This window comes from Poecilia mexicana, unplaced genomic scaffold (assembly GCF_051168715.1).
Source record: "Poecilia mexicana isolate PSO_F unplaced genomic scaffold, ASM5116871v1 scaffold_18, whole genome shotgun sequence".
NCBI classification, from domain to species: Eukaryota; Metazoa; Chordata; class Actinopteri; order Cyprinodontiformes; family Poeciliidae; genus Poecilia; species Poecilia mexicana.
Window position 1 is genome coordinate 6,850,377 of NW_028263387.1, and position 23,074 is coordinate 6,873,450.

Genomic DNA, 23,074 nt, shown 5'->3' on the forward strand with positions numbered 1-23,074 from the left:
TTATTTTTCACCATTGAATGATTGGGGAAAAAATTTAACTACATACTCTGCGAACCAGACCCTAAACTTAAAGTCTGGGTTGAGTTTTTTCCCCTTCATTAATGACACACATTATATCTATCATGGTAATTCAGGGTGAGTTATTTTTAATTCTAAATGAATATCCTTGTTGGACTGTTATTTAAGTGCTATTCTCTTTCAAGACACATTTACTTAACGCCAGAATAAATGCAATGTACATTATGCAGCAAAGGAAATTAGAAGATCGGACATTTATCCATTATGGAGATGATCGGTTTTGGACGGGCGATGTGCCTCGTACACGGGGAAGAAGCTTTTTGTTATCTAGCTTTGCAAACAAAGTCGTTAGCTAGCAGCTAGCTAATAGCACAACAACAGCAGCTTAATGTCTGTATGATAAAAATACTGAATCGATAGATAAGAACAGTTTTTCCTCACCTGGCTGTCTCCTCCCGTTCAGTAGTTCTTCAGAGGAAGCCAGACGCAAAGACCTGTCAGTGTCTGTTGTATTTCATTACCTCTCTGCTTAAACCGCTACTCCGTGCTGAAGCAGAAACGAGACTTAAACGTTTTCCGTCATCTGACAAGTAGCAAGTCTACTCCACTTTATTCACCAAACACGTTTTTTTATATTTCACCAAAAACTGTTCTGTAATCTGGAACACAGACATATGATCTGGATCGTTCGCTATGCTGAGCTCCAGTTAGCCGCCTTATCTCACAGCGCGAGAGGCAACTGCGTCATGCCTCACGGGCAAAAGGTCAAAGGTAACAAGGTGACCGGAAGGCTTATTATGTTGTACAAAAAAATAAAATAAAATAATTTTAGTACATGTTATCATGTGTCAGAAGAGGGCTTTGAAAATAATACCAAAAAAAAAAAAAAGACCAAAAGGGCACTTTTGGGCAAGGAGCAAAAAGGGCAGGTGCTCAAGCACCCCCAGCCCCCCCCCCCCACTGCACGTGCCTGTGGAGGAACCTATAATTCTTGAGGAGATTCATGCTGCACTTCAAAGTATGGAAGGAGGGAAAGTGCCTGGCATCGATGGAATTCCCAGTGAATTTTACAAAGCTTTCTGGTCTGACCTCTGTGTTGACCTGTTGGAGGTTTTTGAGGAGAGTTTTGCTGAAGGATTTCTACCTCAGAGCTGCAGGAGAGCAGTTCTTACGTTGCTGCCAAAGAAAGGTGATCTCCAGGAGATTAAAAACTGGCGACCTGTTTCACTGTTGTGTGCAGACTATAAACTGTTGTCGAAGGTGCTGGCAAACAGACTGAAAGAGGTGATGGACCAAGTTATTCATCAAACACAAACTTACTGTGTCCCTGGCAGATCGATGTTTGATAATATTTCTTTAATTAGAGACATTTTGGACGCCTCCAGATCATTGGGATGTGATGCTGGTTTGGTTTCTTTGGACCAGGAAAAGGCTTTTGACAGAGTTGAGCACAGTTACCTGTGGAAGGTGCTGGATAGGTTTGGTCTCAGCTCTGGATTTATTGCCAAGATTATGGTTCTATATGAAAACATTGAGAGTGTACTGAAAATTAATGGGTGTTTGTGTAAACCTTTTAGAGTCACAAGGGGTGTTCGACAAGGTTGTTCTTTGTCTGGAATGTTATATGCTCTTTCTATTGAACCACTGTTGAAGAAAATGAGGTTACATATTGAGGGACTAGTTTTACCAGGGTGCAATGTATCTTTTTCTTTATCAGCTTATGCTGACGATGTCATTGTTATTGTTAAAAATCAAGAAGTGAATAATCTAGGTAGAATTGTTGATCTATTTTCAAAATTATCAGCCGCTCATGTCAATTGGGCTAAGAGTGAGGCTCTGGCAATAGGAAGTTGGTTTTTTGGACTTCCTCAGCTTCCAGGTAGTTTGAAATGGAAAAGAGGGGGTTTGAAATATCTTGGTGTATATTTGGGGGATGAGGACACAGAAAAAAAGAACTGGGAAGGAGTGATGGAGAAAGTAGAGGGAAGGTTAAGGAAGTGGAGATGGTTGTTACCGCAGATGTCTTATAGAGGGAGAGTGCTCATCATAAATAATTTAATTGCTTCATTATTGTGGCATAAAGTAGCATGTTTAGAACCACCTGTTGGGTTACTTAATAGAATTCAATCTTGTATGCTTAAGTTTTTTTGGGATGACAAACATTGGGTATCTCAGGCAGTGCTCTTCTTACCTAAAGAGGAAGGTGGGCAGGGGTTGGTTCATCTAGAGAGCAGGTCTGCCACGTTCAGGTTACAGTTTATTCAGAAATATCTAATGGGGAGGGAGGAGGATGTGTTTTGGATACCAATAACAAGCATTGTTTTGAAAAGAGTAGGAGGTTTTGATTTAGATGGTTCTTTGTTTTTATTAAATTGCAAACTGTTGTGTTTGTATGAAATGTCAGCGTTTTATAAAAGTGTGTTTAGAGCATGGACACTTTTTGAATGGAAAAGACTGGAACCAACTGTGTCTTTGTTTTGGCTTCTAGAAGAACCTTTATTTTTTTAGGCACGTTTGGCTTTAGAAGATGAAGTTGGATTGTCAAGAAGATTGCTTCAGAATAAAGTTCTGAAATTAAGACATCTTGTGGAAACGGCTGGACCAGAACTTCAAAACACAGAGGCGACTGCTTCCCTGCTTGGGATAAAATCGATTTGAGTCATGAAGACTATTTTAGACCGGCGGCTTGGAAAATTGATATTGGATGAAAAACAGGTGCTGGTGGACTGTTATAATGGAGAAGAACTCTCTGATTCTACGGATCCTTTTCCAGAGATGGGACTAAATATTGATTTCTCAGATTTGACAGGTCCTCTTTTGTTCAATCAGAAAGATTTTATTTTTTGCATGTTGAATGGAAATTTTTTTTATAAACTGGTTGTTCAAAGGTTGAATAAGAAACAGTTGAGTGGAAGAACTGATACTGTTTGGAGAGATAAGTTCAAAGTAGGAGATAATCAGAAGCCGATATGGAGGGTTTTTTTTATAAGCCCCCCTTGAGTAAGAGGGTAAGTGATTTACAGTGGAGGATTCTGCACGGTGCTGTGAGTGTCAACAGCTTTTTGTCGAAATTTAAAAAAGACACCAATGGATTTTGTCCCTTTTGTGAAGAAATAGAAACTATTTTTCCACATGTTTCTTAAATGTAAACGACTTTTACCATTGTTTTTGTTGTTAGAGGATGTTTTTAAAAAATGTGGTGTCTTTTGGTCTGAAGTAGCTTTTATATTTGGTGCAGGTTATACAAAAAAGGAAGCCAATAAGTGGAATTTGTTAAATTTTCTTATTGGACAGGCAAAATTTTCAATTTATATTAGCAGGAAAAATAAGGTAAATGGTGTTATGGGAGAAAAGGTTGACAAGATGTTTATTTTGATGGTGAAAAACAGAGTAAAAGCAGAGTTTATGTTATTTGCATTGATGAATAACTTAACAGAGTTTTTATCTTTGTGGTGTTTTAATAATGTTGTGTGCTCCATGGATGATAGAAAGCTAGTTCTTAATTCAATGTTTATGTGAAAAGTAATCAATGCTGAAATGTATTTTTATTGAAAAATAAATGTGTTGTTAAAAATCAAAAAAATCCTTCTTTCTTTCTTTCTTTCTTCGTTTCTTTCTTTCTTTCTTTCTTTGTTTCTTTCTTTCTTTCTTCCTTTCTTTCTTTCTTTCTTCTTGTTTTTTTCATACTTTTTTCTTTTTTTTCTTTGTTTTTTTTTTGCTTTTTTTGCTTTTTTGCTTTTTTGCTTTCTTTCTTTTTTGCTTTCTTTCTTTCTGTTAGGTCAAAAATGTATGTGTGTGAACTATCATTCAGAATAGTATGTCAGTGTGCTTTATATGTATGTGTGTTAGAGAGAAAAAATGCATGCGTGTGCAATATTTTGTTATTTTATATGTGCAATTTTAATATTTTTTGTGTGTATGAGTCTTTAGTAGTGTGTGAGAGACAAAAAATAGTTTTTGTCCTAAACAGCCCCTCAAACAGAACCTTTAGAACAAGTGAAGTCGTAGTCTGATGTCTCAGCAGCTGACTAATAAACAACCAAACCAAACCTCACTGAAAATTATAATTACAGAATAAAATTAAAAATAGGAACATATGGGTTTATTTCAAATTATTCAATTAAGTCTTTAACAAAAAATGAAGAAAACGTTAGGGTTTAGCCATGGTTTTATCTTGCCTGTGTTGATTATTTCCTCCATGTTGTTCTTCAGATCCTCATCCAGCAGCGTCTCTCTCAGTGAGTCCTGACAGAGAGCAACACTTCACCTATGAGTCTGTGACACTGAACTGTGGAGGAAACTCTGCTGAGTGGAGAGTGAAGGAGTATGGAGAAAACTATGATGGGTTGATAAGTTATTGGAATGAATATGATGAAATAATCTCTGGTCGCTGGTTGTCAGACTGCTCCAACTCATGGGAAATGACTGGATCCTCATGTAGCATTAATAGTGATCGATCCTTTAAATCAGTGTTCTGGTGTGAGTCTGGATCAGGAGAGTTCAGCAATGCAGTCAACATCAGCATAAATGGTATGTTATGATACAGAGCTACTTAAAGTGAAGCTAACAGAATTGGTTCAACTCTTCAGTGTATCTCTTCTTCAAATAAAGACCATCTTTGAACTAATGCTGCTAGTAGAATATTTAGGCTGTGGTGTGGAAAACAGCAAAAAAAATTACATATAGAGCTATAATTTCTTGAAAGAGATTTTGACATTGTATAGTAAACTTGTCACATGGTGTTTAATTTACTTTAATTTAAACTCTTCTTCCAACAGATGCACCAGATTCCATCCTCACTGTGTCTCCATCATGGCTGAATCCTGGAGCCTCAGTGACTCTGAGCTGTGAGGTTAAACCTTCATCTGCAGGATGGAGGTTCTACTGGTATAAAGCTGTTCCTGATTTATCAAAGAACAACTACAGATATGAGCTGCTGCCTGGTAGCATCAATGGATCTGTAGAGAACTCCTTCATCATTGATGGACAGAAACACACAGCAGGATATTCATGTAGAGCTGGAAGAGGAAACCCAGAGTATTTGACTGACTACAGTGAACCGCAGGTTGTCTGGTCTGCAGGTCAGTTTTGTTTATTTCTTCTTAGTGCTACAGTGTTCAGTCATCATCTTTATCTGTCCTAGTTTCATGTGTGAGCTTCAATTGTAATTACCATCAATGGTCCAATCTGGTAATTCAGGGTCGTCTCATTACTGCTTATTTCCACAAAGCTAATTCTCAGTGCTGCAGGCTCCAGTTAGGTTTCAGCCTCACACAGCTACACTACTCTACTGCTTCTCCACTCAGCTTCTGTGTGATCACTTACTTTCCGTCACGCCAACTCTGACACTCTCATACCGTACACACTTGTTTAGGAAACAAGGGGGAAAAGGCGAAACTCGACACAGATGTGATGTGGGAAATTGAGGAAAAACTTCATTATGATTCTGAATACTTTGTAATCACTACCCAGATAGCACATGATGTTAAATCAACGTTGAAAAATAGTTAGAATCGTTGACTTTTGGTTGAAGTCGACAAATGACGGTGGATCAACCATCAAAAACCATCCACCTCTAGCCAAGTAACCAGTGTTGAAACTGTGTCATTGAATCAATGTTGTTTTGTCGTTGAAATCTAATGACTGAAATGCTGATGTCTGATCAACATCTGATCAATATTGAATCAATGTCAGCTGTATTGCCGCACCCCTTCCCTCCTCTCCTCCTCATCAGCGCTCTGGGTCAGAGTATTTTATTACTGAGCGGGGGTTATCACATTTAAATTAAGCACTGCAGAGGATAGTCGGTGGTGATTCCTTTCTGTACATTTTCTTACTTGTTCATAACAATTCTCACTGACTGTGTGTGTGTGATATATTGACACAAAAACATCTACAACTTACTACAAGGAGTGGAGCGGTCCACCCCTACCGTTTACATGAGTGGGATAGCCCAACCACACAGCTGCTTTGCTGTTGGCTTGTTGGAAAATATGTTAATTCAATGTTGAATTATCATCACAAAGGTTGCATGTTTGGTTGAGGTCGACAACTGATGGTGGATCAACTATAAAACAACCATTCAATTCTAGCCAATTAACTAATGTTGAAACTGTGTCATTGAATCAATGTTGTTTTGTGGTTGACATCAAATAAATGAAATGCCAACGTCGAATCCAGTGTGTTTCAGCACTGGTCCTCCAGGCCCTACAAGTTTTAGGCATTTCCCTAATTCAACACACATGATATTAATTGATGTCTGATTAACGGGGTTTTGCTGAACTGAAAAAACGCAGGTCAGTTTGATTGACGTCAAGGTTTGGGGAACAACTACCCAGATAGCACACGATGTTAATTCAATGTTGAATTATGATCACAAAGGCTGCATGTATGGTTCAGGTCAACGACAGAAGCTGGATCAACCATCAAACAACCATTCAATTCTAGCCAATTAACATTCATTGATTGAAATGCCACATCGAATCCAGTGTTTTTCAGCACTGGCACCAGGCACACTGCCCTGCAAGTTTTAGCCATTTCCCTAATTCAGCACACATGATTTTAATTAACATTTGATTAACAAGGTTTTGCTGAACTGAAAGCATGCAGGTCAGTTTGCCTTGAGGATAAGGTTTGGGGAAAAACTAGTAATCAAAGTGTTCAATCAATGTAAGGTGTTTTTTGCACCCCTCACCACCGCCTGCCATTCAAATGCCCAACCCCCTTCCCTCCACCCGCCAAAAACACACACACACCTCTTTCCCCCCACCTGGGCCCATCTACCCCTCAATTGGGTGAAACAACTTTAATTTTAAGTGAGGGCTTTCCATTTTTCACATTTTATTTTTTAAAAGAATGTTTTGGCTAGTGGCCTTTATTTGATAGATAATTGACAGGAAGGTGGGTAATGAGAGAAGGGGGGTAATGCAGCAAAGGTCACCAAGGTCAGGAATCGAGCCTGCGACAGCTGTGTTGAGGACTGAGTCCTTGATTGTGGTTTGTGCTTAACCCCTGCGCCACCACAGCACAACCCCTTTTAGGTGAGGGTTAATCACGTTTTAACTTAAGCACTATGTGTTGACAATGAGTTGTGATTCCGTTCTGTACCCAGATTCACTAGCGGAACAAGTCAGCGTTGGGCCGGGGGGCAGGGCTAATTACCGGACCCCTAACGAATCACCAGGCCCCGTTTATCGCCTGCGCTACCAGAAACTGTTGAACGAGGGGCGGGGAGGTTGGTCTGCGTTTTTTGGTTGATCTTTACCCAGGAAACACATCAGCTAAACCATGAGTGAAACGGTCACTGGGACTGACTAGTATATATTCCATTGAGGGAAAGTAACTTTAACATTAAATGGACCTTTCTCAACAGGCGGTGGACTTTCCCAGTCTATAATCAGACATTTAAGCGACTTGAAACCGCACCCCCCCCCTCCCTTAGCTGTGCACCTGCCCAGATTGCACATGATGGCAATTCAACATTGAATTAACATCTTTTGCCAACAAGCCAACAGCGAAGTGGCTGTGTGTTTGGGACATCCCACTCATGTAAATGGTGGGGGTGGACCGCTCCACTCCTTGTAGTAAGTTGTAGATGTTTTTGTGTCAATATATCACACTCAAATGGTCAGTAGGACTTCAATGTTGATTTACCGTTGTGTGCAATCTGGGCAGTTTGTTGCAGCCCTCATCACCTCCTCATCTCCCCCTACTCCCTCCCAAACCTCCCCCACCCAGCCGCTCCTCCCAACCTTCTCCTCTTTACCCCCTCTCATCTCTTCTTCCCTCCCCCTCCTTGAGCTCTGGGCCAGAACATTTTATTACTAGGTGGGGGTTAATCATGTTTCAAATTAAGCACTACATGTTGAGAACAGTGGGTTGTGATACCTTTCTGTACATTTTCTTACTTGTCTGTAAATATTATTACTGACTGTGCATAATGTGTTGACACAAAAACATCTACAAGTCTGTACTAGGAGTTGTACAGTCCACCTCCCCAATTTTACACTTGTGGTTTGTCCCAACCAAAAAGCCACTTTGCTGCTGGCTTGTTTGCTACCGGCTTCTGAATTGAATTCTCCGCTGAGCACTTTTATGGTAAGTTTTTCAATATTACTTTGATCTTAAATGTGTTTATTGAAAAATAAGGGCATTGTTTTGTGCCCATAGTAATCCTGGTTATTTTGGGGCAAAACGGATATTTTTAATAGTTGAGGTCATGTCTCCTTTTGTATTATTTTCATCCTACCCACCACTCCAGGCCTAAGTATGAAATCCTGCGAGATTTTGTGGGATTTGAGTTTTTAAAATAGGGCGGGGCCTATTGTTTGGTCTGGGAGAACATGTGGTGGACAAGGAAGTGTAAGGCTGGCTGCTCCAGGTGGGCTTTAAATTGTTGTGATAGTAATCACTTGTTTTTAAACTTTTTATTATGATATGCTTAGGGTCGTGCTTAAATGAGCCTCTGTACCAGAACAGCTGAGTTGGATGATTACATGACCGTCTGCAGCCATCAAGAAGTGCAGAAGGTTGTTAATCATCCACAGATTCAATCCAGGTGAGGCAGAAGGGAAACACTTAACATGTAAGGCAGGTGAAACACTGAACTAAACCTGCTAATGACTGATTCAGTCTGTTGATCCTTGTATTGGTAACTGGTTAAATTGAACTGGACTATTGTTACTTGTGTGGGATCTTTATTAGCATATAGACACTTTTTAAGGAATTTAATCAACTTATTTGGAAATATTTGTAGTTGATGGAAGATTGAACCAGTTATTTGATGGAAGTTTATTCTGTATAAATTATAATTTTTCCAACTACACTATAAATCACCTTTTGTTCTATTTATTTGTCTCTGGTGTGTTAAATAAACCTGATCCTCCCTGAGTTTTATTGTTAGGTTTTCTGATAAACAGCCCTTTATTTTAAATATTGATTTAATATCAATATCATAAATCCTACACTATACTGCAGCTTAATGGGTAAATGTAGTTGTATATGTAAACATTAAGATAAATATTAATGAGAGATTAAGATATTAATTTAACAGTGAGTGTACATGGGGAACTATATGGTTTGTATTTGTTCTCAGACCTGTAACCAGTTCACTGTTTAATATTTCATTGTTTCAGAACTTTTCAAATGTTTATCATATTTCTAACTGGCACCTTCCTCACTTTTATTTTTTTCAGCCGTTGCTCTGCAGTTTGACCGAAAGCTGACTCTTGAGGACTGCAGCAAAACTGTCAAGAAGTGGCTTCATTATGCGCCAGAACGAGAGGAAGACATCACAAGGAATCAAAGTGACGCCAACCAGAGTCAAACTGGGGTTACCACAACTTGTACTGTTTCCCTACTTCATACAGTACAAAGCTTAACCTCATGGACTCTGTTCTTCTGTGGACAACAGACTGTTGTTTTGACAGTCAAAAAGGAATCAAATATGTTTAAAGATCTGTCCCTCTTTTCTTAAATAAAATGTTAAATCAAACCCATGTTGTCATTTTTAAACTTTTGTACACAGTTTACGCATCATCTGCCAATAATACAGTGTTTAACACCAGTGAAGAAACTTTTAGTGGCATGTTATGATGTAGACCTATCAGACGTAAAATGTACATAAATCCTTAGCTTTCATTCAATATAAAAACAACCCAAATCTGCATGTACATCCACAGTCAAATGAGTGTTGAATCAACATTGATTCAATGTAGAATCAATACAAATCTGCATGCAGATCCACGTTCAGATGAAGGTTGAATCAACATTGATTCCTAACTGATTCAATGTAGAATCAACACAAATAGGCATGTAAGCTGACATACAGAAGATGGTTGAATCAACATTGATATAATGTCAGTAATGGTTGAAACCCTAACGTTGATTCAACATACAAGTCACCGACCACTTTCGATGTTTCAATGTCAGCGTTCAAAGTTGATTCAATGTTTCTGGCTGACATTGATTCAATGTTGTTTCAATGATTCTGTGCTATCTGGGTATTTAAGACCTCAGAGTGATAAATGCTTCTGATGATGAGTAATAACAGCCACTGAAATAAAAAGTGACATATAGTGCTGCCTCAATCTTAAACCAAAGTTTGTTCAATATTTAAACATTTTCTCAACATCACAATCCTCTCTTGATGAGCAAACATGTCACAGGATTATTTTTTATTTATTTATTTTTGAAACTGATTAAGCATAAATTATGACAAGCTCTGAAGCATTCCTAGTAATTTACATATATTTATGAATAAATTGCTCTATATAAAATTATTTTAGCAAGCCTGACGATACACAAAGAAACATTCATATCTGAATGAAAGTGGTTTTCTATCTACTTGTCTTGATTATTTCCTCCATGTTGTTCTTCAGATCCTCATCCAGCAGCGTCTCTCTCAGTGAGTCCTGACAGAGAGCAACACTTCACCTCTGAGTCTGTGACACTGAACTGTGGAGGAAACTCTGCTGAGTGGAGAGTGAAGGAGTATGGAGGAATATATCAGTTATCACACTGCTCCTACAGGTGGAAAATGACTGGTTCCTCATGTACCATTAAGAGTCGGTCAGCCCATAAAGCAGTGTACTGGTGTGAGTCTGGATCAGGAGAGTTCAGCAATGCAGTCAACATCAGCATAAATGGTATGTTATGATACAGAGCTATTTAAAATGAAGCTAACAGAATTGGTTCAACTCTTCAGTGTATCTCTTCTTCAAATAAAGACCATCTTTGAACTAATGCTGCTAGTAGAATATTTAGGCTGTGGTGTGGAAAACAGCAAAAAAAATTACATATAGAGCTATAATTTCTTGAAAGAGATTTTGACATTGTATAGTAAACTTGTCACATGGTGTTTAATTTACTTTAATTTAAACTCTTCTTCCAACAGATACACCAAAGTCCATCCTCACTGTGTCTCCATCATGGCTGAATCCTGGAGCCTCAGTGACTCTGAGCTGTGAGGTTAAACCTCCATCTGCAGGATGGAGGTTCTACTGGTATAAAGCTGTTCCTGATTTATCAAAGAACAACTACAGATATGAGCTGCTGCCTGGTAGCATCAATGGGACTGTAGAGAACTCATTTAGGATTGATGGACAGAAACACACAGCAGGATTTACATGTAGAGCTAAAGGAGGAAACCCAGAGTATTTCACTCATTACAGTAAACTAACATTTGTCTGGTCTGCAGGTCAGTTTTGTTTATTTCTTCTTAGTGCTACAGTGTTCAGTCATCATCTTTATCTGTCCTAGTTTCATGTGTGAGCTTCAATTGTAATTACCATCAATGGTCCAATCTGGTAATTCAGGGTCGTCTCATTACTGCTTATTTCCACAAAGCTAATTCTCAGTGCTGCAGGCTCCAGTTAGGTTTCAGCCTCACACAGCTCCACTACTCTACTGCTTCTCCACTCAGCTTCTGTGTGATCACTTACTTTCCGTCACGCCAACTCTGACACTCTCATACCGTACACACTTGTTTAGGAAACAAGGGGGAAAAGGCGAAACTCGACACAGATGTGATGTGGGAAATTGAGGAAAAACTTCATTATGATTCTGAATACTTTGTAATCACTATTTAAGACCTCAGAGTGATAAATGCTTCTGATGATGAGTAATAACAGCCACTGAAATAAAAAGTGACATATAGTGCTGCCTCAGTCTTAAACCAAAGTTTGTTCCATATTTAAACATTTTCTCAACATCACAATCCTCTCCTGATGAGCAAACATGTCACAGGATTATTTTTTATTTATTTATTTTTTAAACTGATTATGCATAAATTATGACAAGCTCTGAAGCATTCCTAGTAATTTACATATATTTATGAATAAATTGCTCTATATAAAATTATTTTAGCAAGCCTGACGATACACAAAGAAACATTCATATCTGAATGAAAGTGGTTTTCTATCTACTTGTCTTGATTATTTCCTCCATGTTGTTCTTCAGATCCTCATCCAGCAGCGTCTCTCTCAGTGAGTCCTGACAGAGAGCAACACTTCACCTCTGAGTCTGTGACACTGAACTGTGGAGGAAACTCTACTGAGTGGAGAGTGAAGGAGTTTAGAGAAAACTATGATGGGTTGATAAGTTTTTGGAATGAATATGATGAAATAATTTCTGGTCTCCGGTTGTCAGACTGCTCCAACTCATGGGAAATGACTGGATCCTCATGTAGCATTAAGAGTCGGTCAGCCCATAAATCAGTGTTCTGGTGTGAGTCTGGATCAGGAGAGTTCAGCAATGCAGTCAACATCAGCATAAATGGTATGTTATGATACAGAGCTACTTAAAGTGAAGCTAACAGAATTGGTTCAACTCTTCAGTGTATCTCTTCTTCAAATAAAGACCATCTTTGAACTAATGCTGCTAGTAGAATATTTAGGCTGTGGTGTGGAAAACAGCAAAAAAAATTACATATAGAGCTATAATTTCTTGAAAGAGATTTTGACATTGTATAGTAAACTTGTCACATGGTGTTTAATTTACTTTAATTTAAACTCTTCTTCCAACAGATGCACCAGATTCCATCCTCACTGTGTCTCCATCATGGCTGAATCCTGGAGCCTCAGTGACTCTGAGCTGTGAGGTTAAACCTTCATCTGCAGGATGGAGGTTCTACTGGTATAAAGCTGTTCCTGATTTATCAAAGAACAACTACAGATATGAGCTGCTGCCTGGTAGCATCAATGGGACTGTAGAGAACTCCTTCATCATTGATGGACAGAAACACACAGCAGGATATTCATGTAGAGCTGGAAGAGGAAACCCAGAGTATTTGACTGACTACAGTGAACCGCAGGTTGTCTGGTCTGCAGGTCAGTTCCGTTTATTTCTTCTTAGTGCTACAGTGTTCAGTCATCATCTTTATCTGTCCTAGTTTCATGTGTGAGCTTCAATTGTAATTACCATCAATGGTCCAATCTGGTAATTCAGGGTCGTCTCATTACTGCTTATTTCCACAAAGCTAATTCTCAGTGCTGCAGGCTCCAGTTAGGTTTCAGCCTCACTCAGCTCCACTACTCTACTGCTTCTCCACTCAGCTTCTGTGTGATCACTTACTTTCCGTCACGCCAACTCTGACACTCTCATACCGTACACACTTGTTTAGGAAACAAGGGGGAAAAGGCGAAACTCGACAAAGATGTGATGTGGGAAATTGAGGAAAAACTTCATTATGATTCTGAATACTTTGTAATCACTATTTAAGACCTCAGAGTGATAAATGCTTCTGATGAAGAGTAATAACAGCCATAGAAAGAAAAAAAAAAAAGACACATAAAAAAAAGACAAGTAACAAAAACTTTTATAACATAAAAGTTTTTGTTATGGAACAAAAACTTTTATGGAAAGTTTTTGTTCCATAAACTTTGGTTTATGGAACAAACCAAAGTTTGTTCCATATTTAAACAAACGTAGTGGATTTTTGATCCCCGAAGCAATTTTCAAGTTGCACTCGTGACTACAAAAATCGCTCTGTTGGTATTAAAGTTGGTCATGGCATCGCATCAAATGCCTGCTTCTGTAAAATGTTTTTGAAATTTCTCTTGATCTTACAGTTTTCGGTCAAGGTGCTTCAGAGTGAACTTGTCGGTAAACTCAGGCTCCCAGCCATTCATTTTTACTCTTTTCTAAAAAAATTCAGAGCTCAGCGCACACCATCTCTCTCTCATCACTGCTATTACTGTGAGTGAGGTACAGATATGAATCACAATACTATCAAAGATAAGAAATAGCCCTTTCACACGCTTTAAACGTTTTTCGAATACATCTCGCAGTTCCTGAATGGGAAGCAGTTGTTCGGACTGCTTTTTTTCTTTTTCTTTTTTTTTTTTTTTTAGAAATAGTGACTGCCTCAAACAGATAGAATTCTATCTCCCCTGCATGTTTCACTAACATGACAGCTGCCCTTTAGGACTACAATGATGGTGGAAAGTCAGAACTACAGACATGGCGGATCACTCAGTTACTACAGAGGAGAGCTGAGTAGGCAGAACAACAGTGACGGCACCTTGGCAGAACCATAGACGCCTCATGGGGCGGGTTGGCCCATTGCTGCAATACGTCACAGCATCCGCCATATTGAATGTAGCTTGTCTGCCAGTAAGCTAATACAAGTAAATGGACCGAGCTTCAGAAAGTGCAGTTCTACAAAGTATTTTAAGTTAATACCTGACATTGACACATTTTGTCACACACACTAATATATTTGGTAATCAAAGAAATTACTAAAGACAGAGTTTCTAACTTTTGATGTGATTATTTAATTGTTTTGGGGCATTTCTGCACAATGTTTTCATTTGATAGAAATTATTCTGATAGTTTTTATATTGACATGATGAACAGACACACTTTTACAGTGTTTTATTCAAGAACATATTTACATGATTCCATAATTTCATGTACAGTTAATCATGTTTCAAGACAAGAAAAAGATGTAATTTCTTTTTATTTTTTATATTTTATTGTAAAGAGAATAAACTTTGATAAATCAGTCATTGTCAAACATTAGCTACATATTTTTCTTTTATTTTCTTAAGTTTTTTTCTGGAAAGATATATTTATTACAGTATGGTATGTCAGCTCTGCTATGGACAGCATAGACAGAGTGAAAGAAAAGCTAACAGAGTAAATTATTTTTATTTCATTACATAAGCTGTCTTAACACACTAATACTTCATACTGAGATATTTAAAAATACACAAAAAGTGAAAGAATGAAAGTGTGCAATAAAACCCAAATTTATTTATTCATATTATAGTGGGAACACTGGTCACAGGTTCAGTCTGCTGGTCAAACTGGGAGAAGTCCAGTGAGTTCTGAGACGTCCTGATTCACAGGCTAAAGCCAAAGATGAAAGAGAAATTATCCAATAGTGTAATAGAAAATACAAATCTGATTCCTTCACATTCAGAAACAACATATTTTCAGCATGTTGGGCTCTGACTCGTAGCATCTTTATAGCTAAATACCGACATGGTGAAGCTGAGCTGGGAAACTGAAGAACAGCAGCTCCAGCTCTGACACTGACTGATCTTTCCTCACAACATCCCCTGGATTTTAATGAACTTCTCCTCTAACAAAGTTTTTTATCAGCTCTCTCTCATTAGAAAGCAGTATGAAAACATTAGCTATGCTAATAATCACTAGTTACGTTGGGTCAATTTAGCTACACAAGAAATATTTCTCTATTGTTTAGAAGCTAGTTTCTGGCTGCAAAGTCAAGTAGTAATTATGTTATTATTTTCTTTCATCCTTACCAGTGAAAGGTAATGTCAGTGAATCCAGTTTGTATTGTAAAACGGTTGAAACAAGTCCACACAGCACAGGACATAAGGAGCTCCGATCGCTCTGCTGCCATATACAAGATGGCGGAGACGTAACGTAGGACTCGGCGCTCAGTGAGGCGTCTAAGTATTCATGTCTATGGGAGGAACACTTAATACAGACAAGCTGTTAAAAGAGCAAAGGAAGTAAATACCATATGACTCATGGAACATTGGGCTGTTAAAGTAAGAGCATCACATACTCTCCAAAAAAAAAAAACGTTCACATTTTTCACAGCAGATAATTGCTGTTTTTGGCTTTATATGACTGGTTTAATCCAACCCCTGTTACACATGGTATTAGTGTGGCTTTTTAAAATGAAGCTTACTGAAAATTTAAAAATAAAATCTTCAATATACCTCTCAGGTTAGTGCACCGCCGTGCATTAACATTAGCAAAAATGTTAGCATTTCACTGCTCACTACTGGTCCACTAACTTAGCCTTTTTCCTAAAATAAGCATTTTAGCTTTTTTAAAATGTATTAGCCATGTTTAGCACACTGAATGGAGAAAGTCAATGTAGGACAACATGCTCTTGATACCACACATGCTATTGACAGCAGTTAGGCTATTACTAACATTTTGACTCATTTTAGCTTATACACTAATTTTAACATATGTTAATCATTAGTCAACATGGTTGTGATTCTGCACATGCTATTGACTACACTTTAGCTTAACATTGATGCTAATTTTAACATCAGAACGCTGGGTTCCAACAGACAGGCAAACATTGGCAGGCCCCGTTTAAATTTCATCAGACATTTTCTAATTTTTTCCATGTTCTTCAGATCCTCATCCAGCAGCGTCTCTCTCAGTGAGTCCTGACAGAGAGCAACACTTCACCTCTGAGTCTGTGACACTGAACTGTGGAGGAAACTCTGCTGAGTGGAGAGTGAAGGAGTATGGAGGAATATATCAGTTGTCAGACTACTCCAACTCATGGGAAATGACTGGTTCCTCATATACCATTAACAGTTGGTCAGCCCATGAATCCGTGTACTGGTGTGAGTCTGGATCAGGAGAGTTCAGCAATGCAGTCAACATCAGCATAAATGGTATGTTATGATACAGAGCTACTTAAAATGAAGCTAAAATTGGTTCAACTCTTCAGTGTATCTCTTCTTCAAATAAAGACCATCTTTGAACTAATGCTGCTAGTAGAATATTTAGGCTGTGGTGTGGAAAACAGCAAAAAAAATTACATATAGAGCTATAATTTCTTGAAAGAGATTTTGACATTGTATAGTAAACTTGTCACATGGTGTTTAATTTACTTTAATTGAAACTCTTCTTCCAACAGATGCACCAGATTCCATCCTCACTGTGTCTCCATCATGGCTGAATCCTGGAGCCTCAGTGACTCTGAGGTGTGAGGTTAAACCTTCATCTGCAGGATGGAGGTTCTACTGGTATAAAGTTGTTCCTGATTTATCAAAGAACAACAACAGATTTGAGCTGCTGCCTGGTAGCATCAGTGGGTCTGTAGAGAACTCCTTCATCATTGATGGACAGAAACACACAGCAGGATTTGCATGTAGAGCTAAAGGAGGAAACCCAGAGCATTTCACTCATTACAGTAAACTAACATTTGTCTGGTCTGCAGGTCAGTTCCGTTTATTTCTTCTCAGTGCTACAGTGTTCAGTCATCATCTTTATCTGTCCTGGTTTCATTTGTAAACTGCAATTGTAATTACCATCAATGGTCCAATCTGGTAATTCAGGGTTGTCCGTCACGCCAACTCTGACACTCTCGTACCGTACACACTTGTTTAGGAAACAAGGGGGGAAATGGCAACACTCGACACAGATGGTGATGTGGGAAATTGAGGACACACTTCATTATGATTCTGAATACTTTGTAATCAGAGAAAGCAGAAGAACTATATTTTTCACAGATTATCTCTCATGCCTTACTGTCACAACGTAATGACAGTTTTAACAAATATCTGGAAAAAAATATATATTTTTATAAAAGTTACATGCTGCAGCTTTAATTTCACTCAGGAGAGAACAGGTCAAGAGGGACGTGGGTTAAAGCTGCTGCTGACTGACTCATCTGTTCTTAAGTGGTAAAAGGTACACAGGACAAGTTAAATATATGAATATGCTGGGAATTTTGTTCCTTAATCATTAAATGCTAGTGAAAAGGAGGAAAACGGTAGTTAAATGGTTGATCATCTCACACAGTCTGCCCACCTCTCTTGGAGAAAAACTGGGTTACAAATAGACACTCTTGTCTTTTCTTCTCTCTGTCTCTATTTTTTGAAAACCTGATTTTATTATTTTTCTCAGCAGCATTGTAACTGCCACAATCGTTCTTGCTAACAGCATCACGGTGAAGCGCTCCAACAAGGAACGAACCATTTCAAGCAGATCCAGGGGGGTTCAGGGCAAATATGGATGTGTGTTTTTTGACCTGGAAGTGGGAACATTAATTTTTTACTGCTAAAAACAATCTTCAAAAACACAACATGATTAAATTTGTAATTGACAGGGCCCCCGTTTTTAATTTCTATGAACAAAAAATAAAAACAAAAAAAAAAATTGCGGTGGCCCCCCCTGTTGGTCAGGGCCCATAGAATTGTCATCACTTTTCTACCCTATATCGCGCCCCTATATCAGAGTAATAAATGCTTCTGCTCATGAGTAATAACAGCCATTGAAACAAACAAAAAGACATATAGTGCTGCCTCAATCTTAAACCAAAGTTTGTTCAATATTTATACATTTTCTCAGCATCACAATCCTCTCTTGATGAGCAAATGTGTCACAAGTTTATTTATTTATTTATTTATTTATTTATTTATTTATTTATTTTTGCAACAGATTAAGCATAAATTATGACGAGGTCTGAAGCATTCCTAGTGATTCCTGTCGTGTCTAGCACAACCTCTGATATGCATACATCATATGTACATTATACATATTTATGTATCTATACATTTAACAAAAATATAAATGTCTCATGTCAAATACAAAAGGTTTATGAACATTTGGGTTACGCAATATATAGAGAAACTCAAACTATATTTTCAGTAATTACTGATCTTCATATCGGTACTGATAACATTGTGGTTTGGCCATTTGTAGCTGATTGACAGTCCTTTGAACATGAAGGGGTCAGACTGAGGAATTTGATCTTGACCAAGTTGGTTTCTTGTAGGTGGTTATGGACAGTCTGAGGTCTGATGTTCTGTTGTGCAGACCAACAGTCTATCAGCTGTGTGTGTCGCTGGTCTAAGCCGATCCCACAGATGAACAAGTCATATGTGGCGATCTGGTGCTGGAGTGGCCGACGAGGATGAGGTCAACTTGCAGTAGCGCCAGTCTGTTGGAAACCCTTAAACGGCCTATAGTCCAATAATGGACATCGAGTCATGCAGCTACTGCTCTGGTGGACATCCCTGTATCCAACATGCCAATGGCACGATCCCTTTTAACCTGAGACATCTGAGGAAAAATGACTTGTGACAGAATTTAACATATTGGGGTGGCTTTTTATTGACCCCAGTCCAAGGATTGTCCAGTTGTTGTTAATTTTGTCTTATGGATGAAGCACTGGGCATGCCTCATCCATGCACTCAGTAATAAAAACCACTCAGTAATTGTGATAGAGTAATTGTCACTGACAGGAAGTTGGATTAAAAATTATATACAAATCAAGAGAAATATTACTTTTGTACAATAAAATGTCATCAAAAGCTCATTTGTTAACTCCACATGGTAACAATATTTGACATGGGGCGTTTATGTTTTTGTTCAGTAAATATAGATATAGGAATAAATTGCTGTATATAAAATTATTTTAACAAGTCTAACGATGAATAAAACATTCACATTTGATCGAAGGTGGTTTTCTATCTTGCCTGTGTTGATTATTTCCTCCATGTTGTTCTTCAGATCCTCCTCCAGCAGCGTCTTTCTCAGTGAGTCCTGACAGAGAGCAACACTTCACCTCTGAGTCTGTGACACTGAAGTGTGGAGGAAACTCTACTGAGTGGAGAGTGAAGGAGTATGGAGAAAACTATGATGGGTTGATAAGTTTTTGGAATGAATATGATGAAATAATCTCTAGTCGCCGGTTGTCAGATTGCTCCAACTCATGGGAAATGACTGGATCCTCATGTACCATTAACAGTGACCAATCCTTTAAATCAGTGTTCTGGTGTCAGTCTGGATCAGGAGAGTTCAGCAATGCAGTCAACATCAGTATATATGGTATGTTAATATACATGTTATTTCATTAATCACATGAGTTTTGCAGTTTATCACAATCTGAATTTAAACAGACCAGTTTTCTTTTTGTGCACATTTAATGTAAATTAGTTCTTATAAAAAGCTTCAGTCATCCATCAGAATCAGGCAGGTCCAAATTTCAGATCTAAAATGACATTTTTTGTGCATTTTTGTTCTGTTCCATAAAGTCTTCGTTGCTGTTTCAGCAGCTACTACGTATGTCAACGTAGAGTTACTGTGTAGCTTATTAAAATTTATGTAAAACTGTGTTTTCACAAATACCCCTTATTTTAGTGCTTAAACAAAGGTGGACAAGTTAAAATGTAAAAAATCTATGATAGAAATAACATGTTCTGTTTAATCTATATAGCCTGTTCTACAGTAATTGTCTCCAGCAGCTGATTTCTGACTGAAGCTTCATTTTCTCTGTCTGGTTTCCAGATGAAGATCTTCTCCTGGTGAGCCCCGTCCATCCTGTGACTGAAGGAGCTTCTGTTACTCTGAGCTGCAGACGGAGAGGAGAAAACAATATTTCTGATGTGATTTTCTATCATCATGACAAACTGATCCAAAATGACAGCAGAGGAGAGCTGAAGATCTCTGCAGTGTCTCAGTCAGATGAAGGTTTCTACAAGTGTGAACATTCAGGAGAAGTTTCACCTCAGAGCTGGATGGGAGTTAAAGGTGAGGACTTTAATACATTTATCTTATGCAATGATTGTTTTTGTGTTTGTGTCAGGGACCAAACGGTACAGAACGGAGAATTCAAAAGTGATTTTTTTATTTAGCCCCATAATATAAAAAATGATTAACATAACAGCAATTAGACATGCATGCCAATAAGAGAGGTTGACTCAAATGACTAAACTCAAAGATATAACTGACAAAACCCTCAAATTGACATGAGACAAACTAACTGACCTCCTAAATTACGCATTAGGTCTCTTAAATACTGGTTTAGCTAAACATATGGACACAATATGGGAAAACAAAATGGCTGCCACATGACAATTAACACAAAACAATTAAATGAATCCCAAAACACCCCCACCCAGCTCGAAGCATGTGGATCAGTCCAATGAGGCCATCAGCTGTTCTTCAGGAAGCTGAGTCCTCTGCTAGGCCTTTTGCCCTCCAGGCAGGAGGAGTTTGAGGTAACTCCAAGAAATTAGTGTTAATACGACATAAAACTGAATTTTGATCTTGCAGTGTCAATATGTGTGTACTCCATATAAACATTGTAAGGTGTTATAGAATAATAAAGAAATATTATATAATAAGGAATATTTAAGGTAATAACCACAAAGTAAATTAAAGTGAAATCAAATTATGATGAGGTGTGGACCTTACCCTGCGTGGCTCGCCATCACAGTTTGTTCATTTATTTGTTTTGTGTGCTATAATAGTCACAGGTAACAATCTTTATTGATCTCTAAACACAGCTCCGTCCGGACCTGGAAGCTCATCTTCCCCTGTCATTGGATCAGTGATTGGATTCATCGTTCTCATTCTCCTGCTGCTGCTGCTCTATTACTTCATAAAGTCAAAATGTGAGGGCGTCTCCTTCTGACTCGGCCATATTTCTACCAGAGCACATCAACGTCATAAACATGCAAAAACAATTTTCATCAAAAATATTTTTAAATCTTCTTTTGTGATCAAGGTGGTGATTCACAGCAGCCAGTCGGTCAGGACCAGGCTTTACCTCTGCAGTGAGTTCACTCCTCCCTCCTACAAAGGTGATGTTTGCAGAAATTGTCGTCCTGCTACTCTCCAGTGGGTTCGGTCGTGAACACATAAGCAGTTTATTGAATGAAGTTCTCAGAGTGTGGTTGATGGCCAAAGCAGTTTTTTGCAGATAACAAATCGGACTAAACTGTTATTTCTTTCGGAAACTTTTAGTCTAAATTTGACAAGATAATTTGGAAACAAGAAAAGAAAAATACAACTTCAAAAGACACAAACTCTAAAATTTCACCCAGAGATTTATACTACACAAAGTCTCTATGATAGAGACCTTACACATGGGAAAAAATTAGGAATTTTTAAGTTTGATTTGGCAACTTGCACATTTTCTAACTGTTTTATTATATTTTGTCAGTGTACAAACTTGCTTTGGTTACTTATTCCAAGTTGAAGCTAAATGAACCTGCTATATGTTCCTTTTTAACTCTGCTTTAGCTGTGTAATGTCTTTTTCTTTTTGGTCCAGGGAGAGAAGTTCATCATCACCATGACAAGAAAACCCCAGATGGATCTCCATAGTAACCATGAGACCAAATCTGGTGCATTATTTGAGGTTCACCTGTAAAATCTCTTTTAGTCGTGTACAGACAAAGATTACTTTTTTCTTTTTTTTTTACATTTTATCATTTGATTTGCATTGAACCAGTTCATACATATTATGGTATAGGGATGAATTCTGGATGGTGTTTTCTGTAATTTGATGCTACCTTTCCTTTAATCTGCTGCAAATTCATCAGCTGCATTTCCATTAAACATGAATTTGAATTACAAAAATAAATTTGCTTAACAGAAACACAATTTCCAAAGAGAACGTTTTCGATGAAAGATTTTGTGCAAAGAAATTGATGTTTTTCCCAAAACCAAAGCCCTGCCCTGCTCCGCTCCCGTCAGTCACACATCATGGATGGTTTGAGCTTGACTCACTCTGCGGTCACAACAAGTGACAAAGTGGAGCCGGAAGATGTTAAACAAAAAGCTAAAAACAATTACAACTGCTATTTCAAATTGTGGTCTGTAGACAAAAGCAGTGAAATCTGAATTAAAATAATATTTAGGGTTTGTTTTGGGCTCGAGACTCTAATGAAAAATAATTAGTTAGATCAGATCAGGCTTGGAAACAATGTCTGCGGCCTAGAAAACCCGACCCAACCTGGTCGGGTCGGGTTTTCTAGGCCTCTACTTCCTGGTTGGATTTTTTTTGCCGATCTTGTGGTTTCCCATGTTTTTAGTGAAAACATATCTCTGTAGAACTATTCATCTTTTATCAGTGTTCAAGATCCAGAATTACTGACTTAAAACAAGCTCCTCTCTCTTCAGGAAAAGTTACTCCTGAGTTAGTTTTGGCTCATTTAAAGTGTTAAGATATTTGCCCTGGAAACTGAATAAATATACTTGGTAAGATTTTTTCTTTTTTGTCTGCAGTGCCATTTTTTGTTGCTCATCTGTTTGGCTGCTGTTTTAGTTTGCTATCTTGGATCATCATCTTCTAATTTAGTTTTTGAGTTTCCTTTTATATTTTTTAAAGTAAAATTGTTGATTGTTTTCCTTTTTTTTATTTTATTTTTTTTATCATGTACCTGCCTCCTGACCCCACCCAGCATTTGGGTCTTGCTCTGCACTGTTTTCACATTTCTGATTTGCTTTCTTGTAATAAAAGATGTTCTGATTTTCATAGTGACTCTGTTTCAGTATTGTGTGGTTCTTTGGTTGCATGTGTAACACGAACCAAGACGGTA

At 38.0% G+C, this 23,074-nt stretch overlaps 1 protein-coding gene and 1 long non-coding RNA gene across 3 annotated transcripts in view; both read left to right on the top strand.

Moving 5' to 3' along the window:
* The window catches only part of LOC106912880 (uncharacterized), a 36,495-nt gene extending 13,479 nt beyond the window's left edge, over positions 1–23,016 (top strand). Inside the window, exons 4-16 of one of the 2 annotated variants that reach the window (XM_088016246.1) lie at positions 4,231–4,548; positions 4,797–5,099; positions 10,398–10,664; positions 10,913–11,215; positions 11,977–12,294; positions 12,543–12,845; positions 16,146–16,412; positions 16,658–16,960; positions 19,258–19,575; positions 20,035–20,277; positions 21,036–21,143; positions 21,257–21,332; positions 21,805–23,016. In XM_088016246.1, coding sequence (XP_087872372.1) covers positions 4,231–4,548; positions 4,797–5,099; positions 10,398–10,664; positions 10,913–11,215; positions 11,977–12,294; positions 12,543–12,845; positions 16,146–16,412; positions 16,658–16,960; positions 19,258–19,575; positions 20,035–20,277; positions 21,036–21,143; positions 21,257–21,309 — 3,104 coding nt within the window. In that variant the 3' untranslated portion in view covers positions 21,310–21,332; positions 21,805–23,016. The remainder of the gene's footprint in view (positions 1–4,230; positions 4,549–4,796; positions 5,100–10,397; positions 10,665–10,912; positions 11,216–11,976; positions 12,295–12,542; positions 12,846–16,145; positions 16,413–16,657; positions 16,961–19,257; positions 19,576–20,034; positions 20,278–21,035; positions 21,144–21,256; positions 21,333–21,804) is intronic. The other variant, XM_088016245.1, reaches the window with a different exon arrangement.
* On the top strand, positions 7,519–9,511 carry LOC148153976 (uncharacterized). The gene is made up of 3 exons (XR_015766271.1): positions 7,519–8,115; positions 8,463–8,575; positions 9,213–9,511. It is a non-coding gene; the product is annotated as an uncharacterized LOC148153976 (long non-coding RNA).
* Positions 23,017–23,074: the final 58 nt, after the last annotated feature.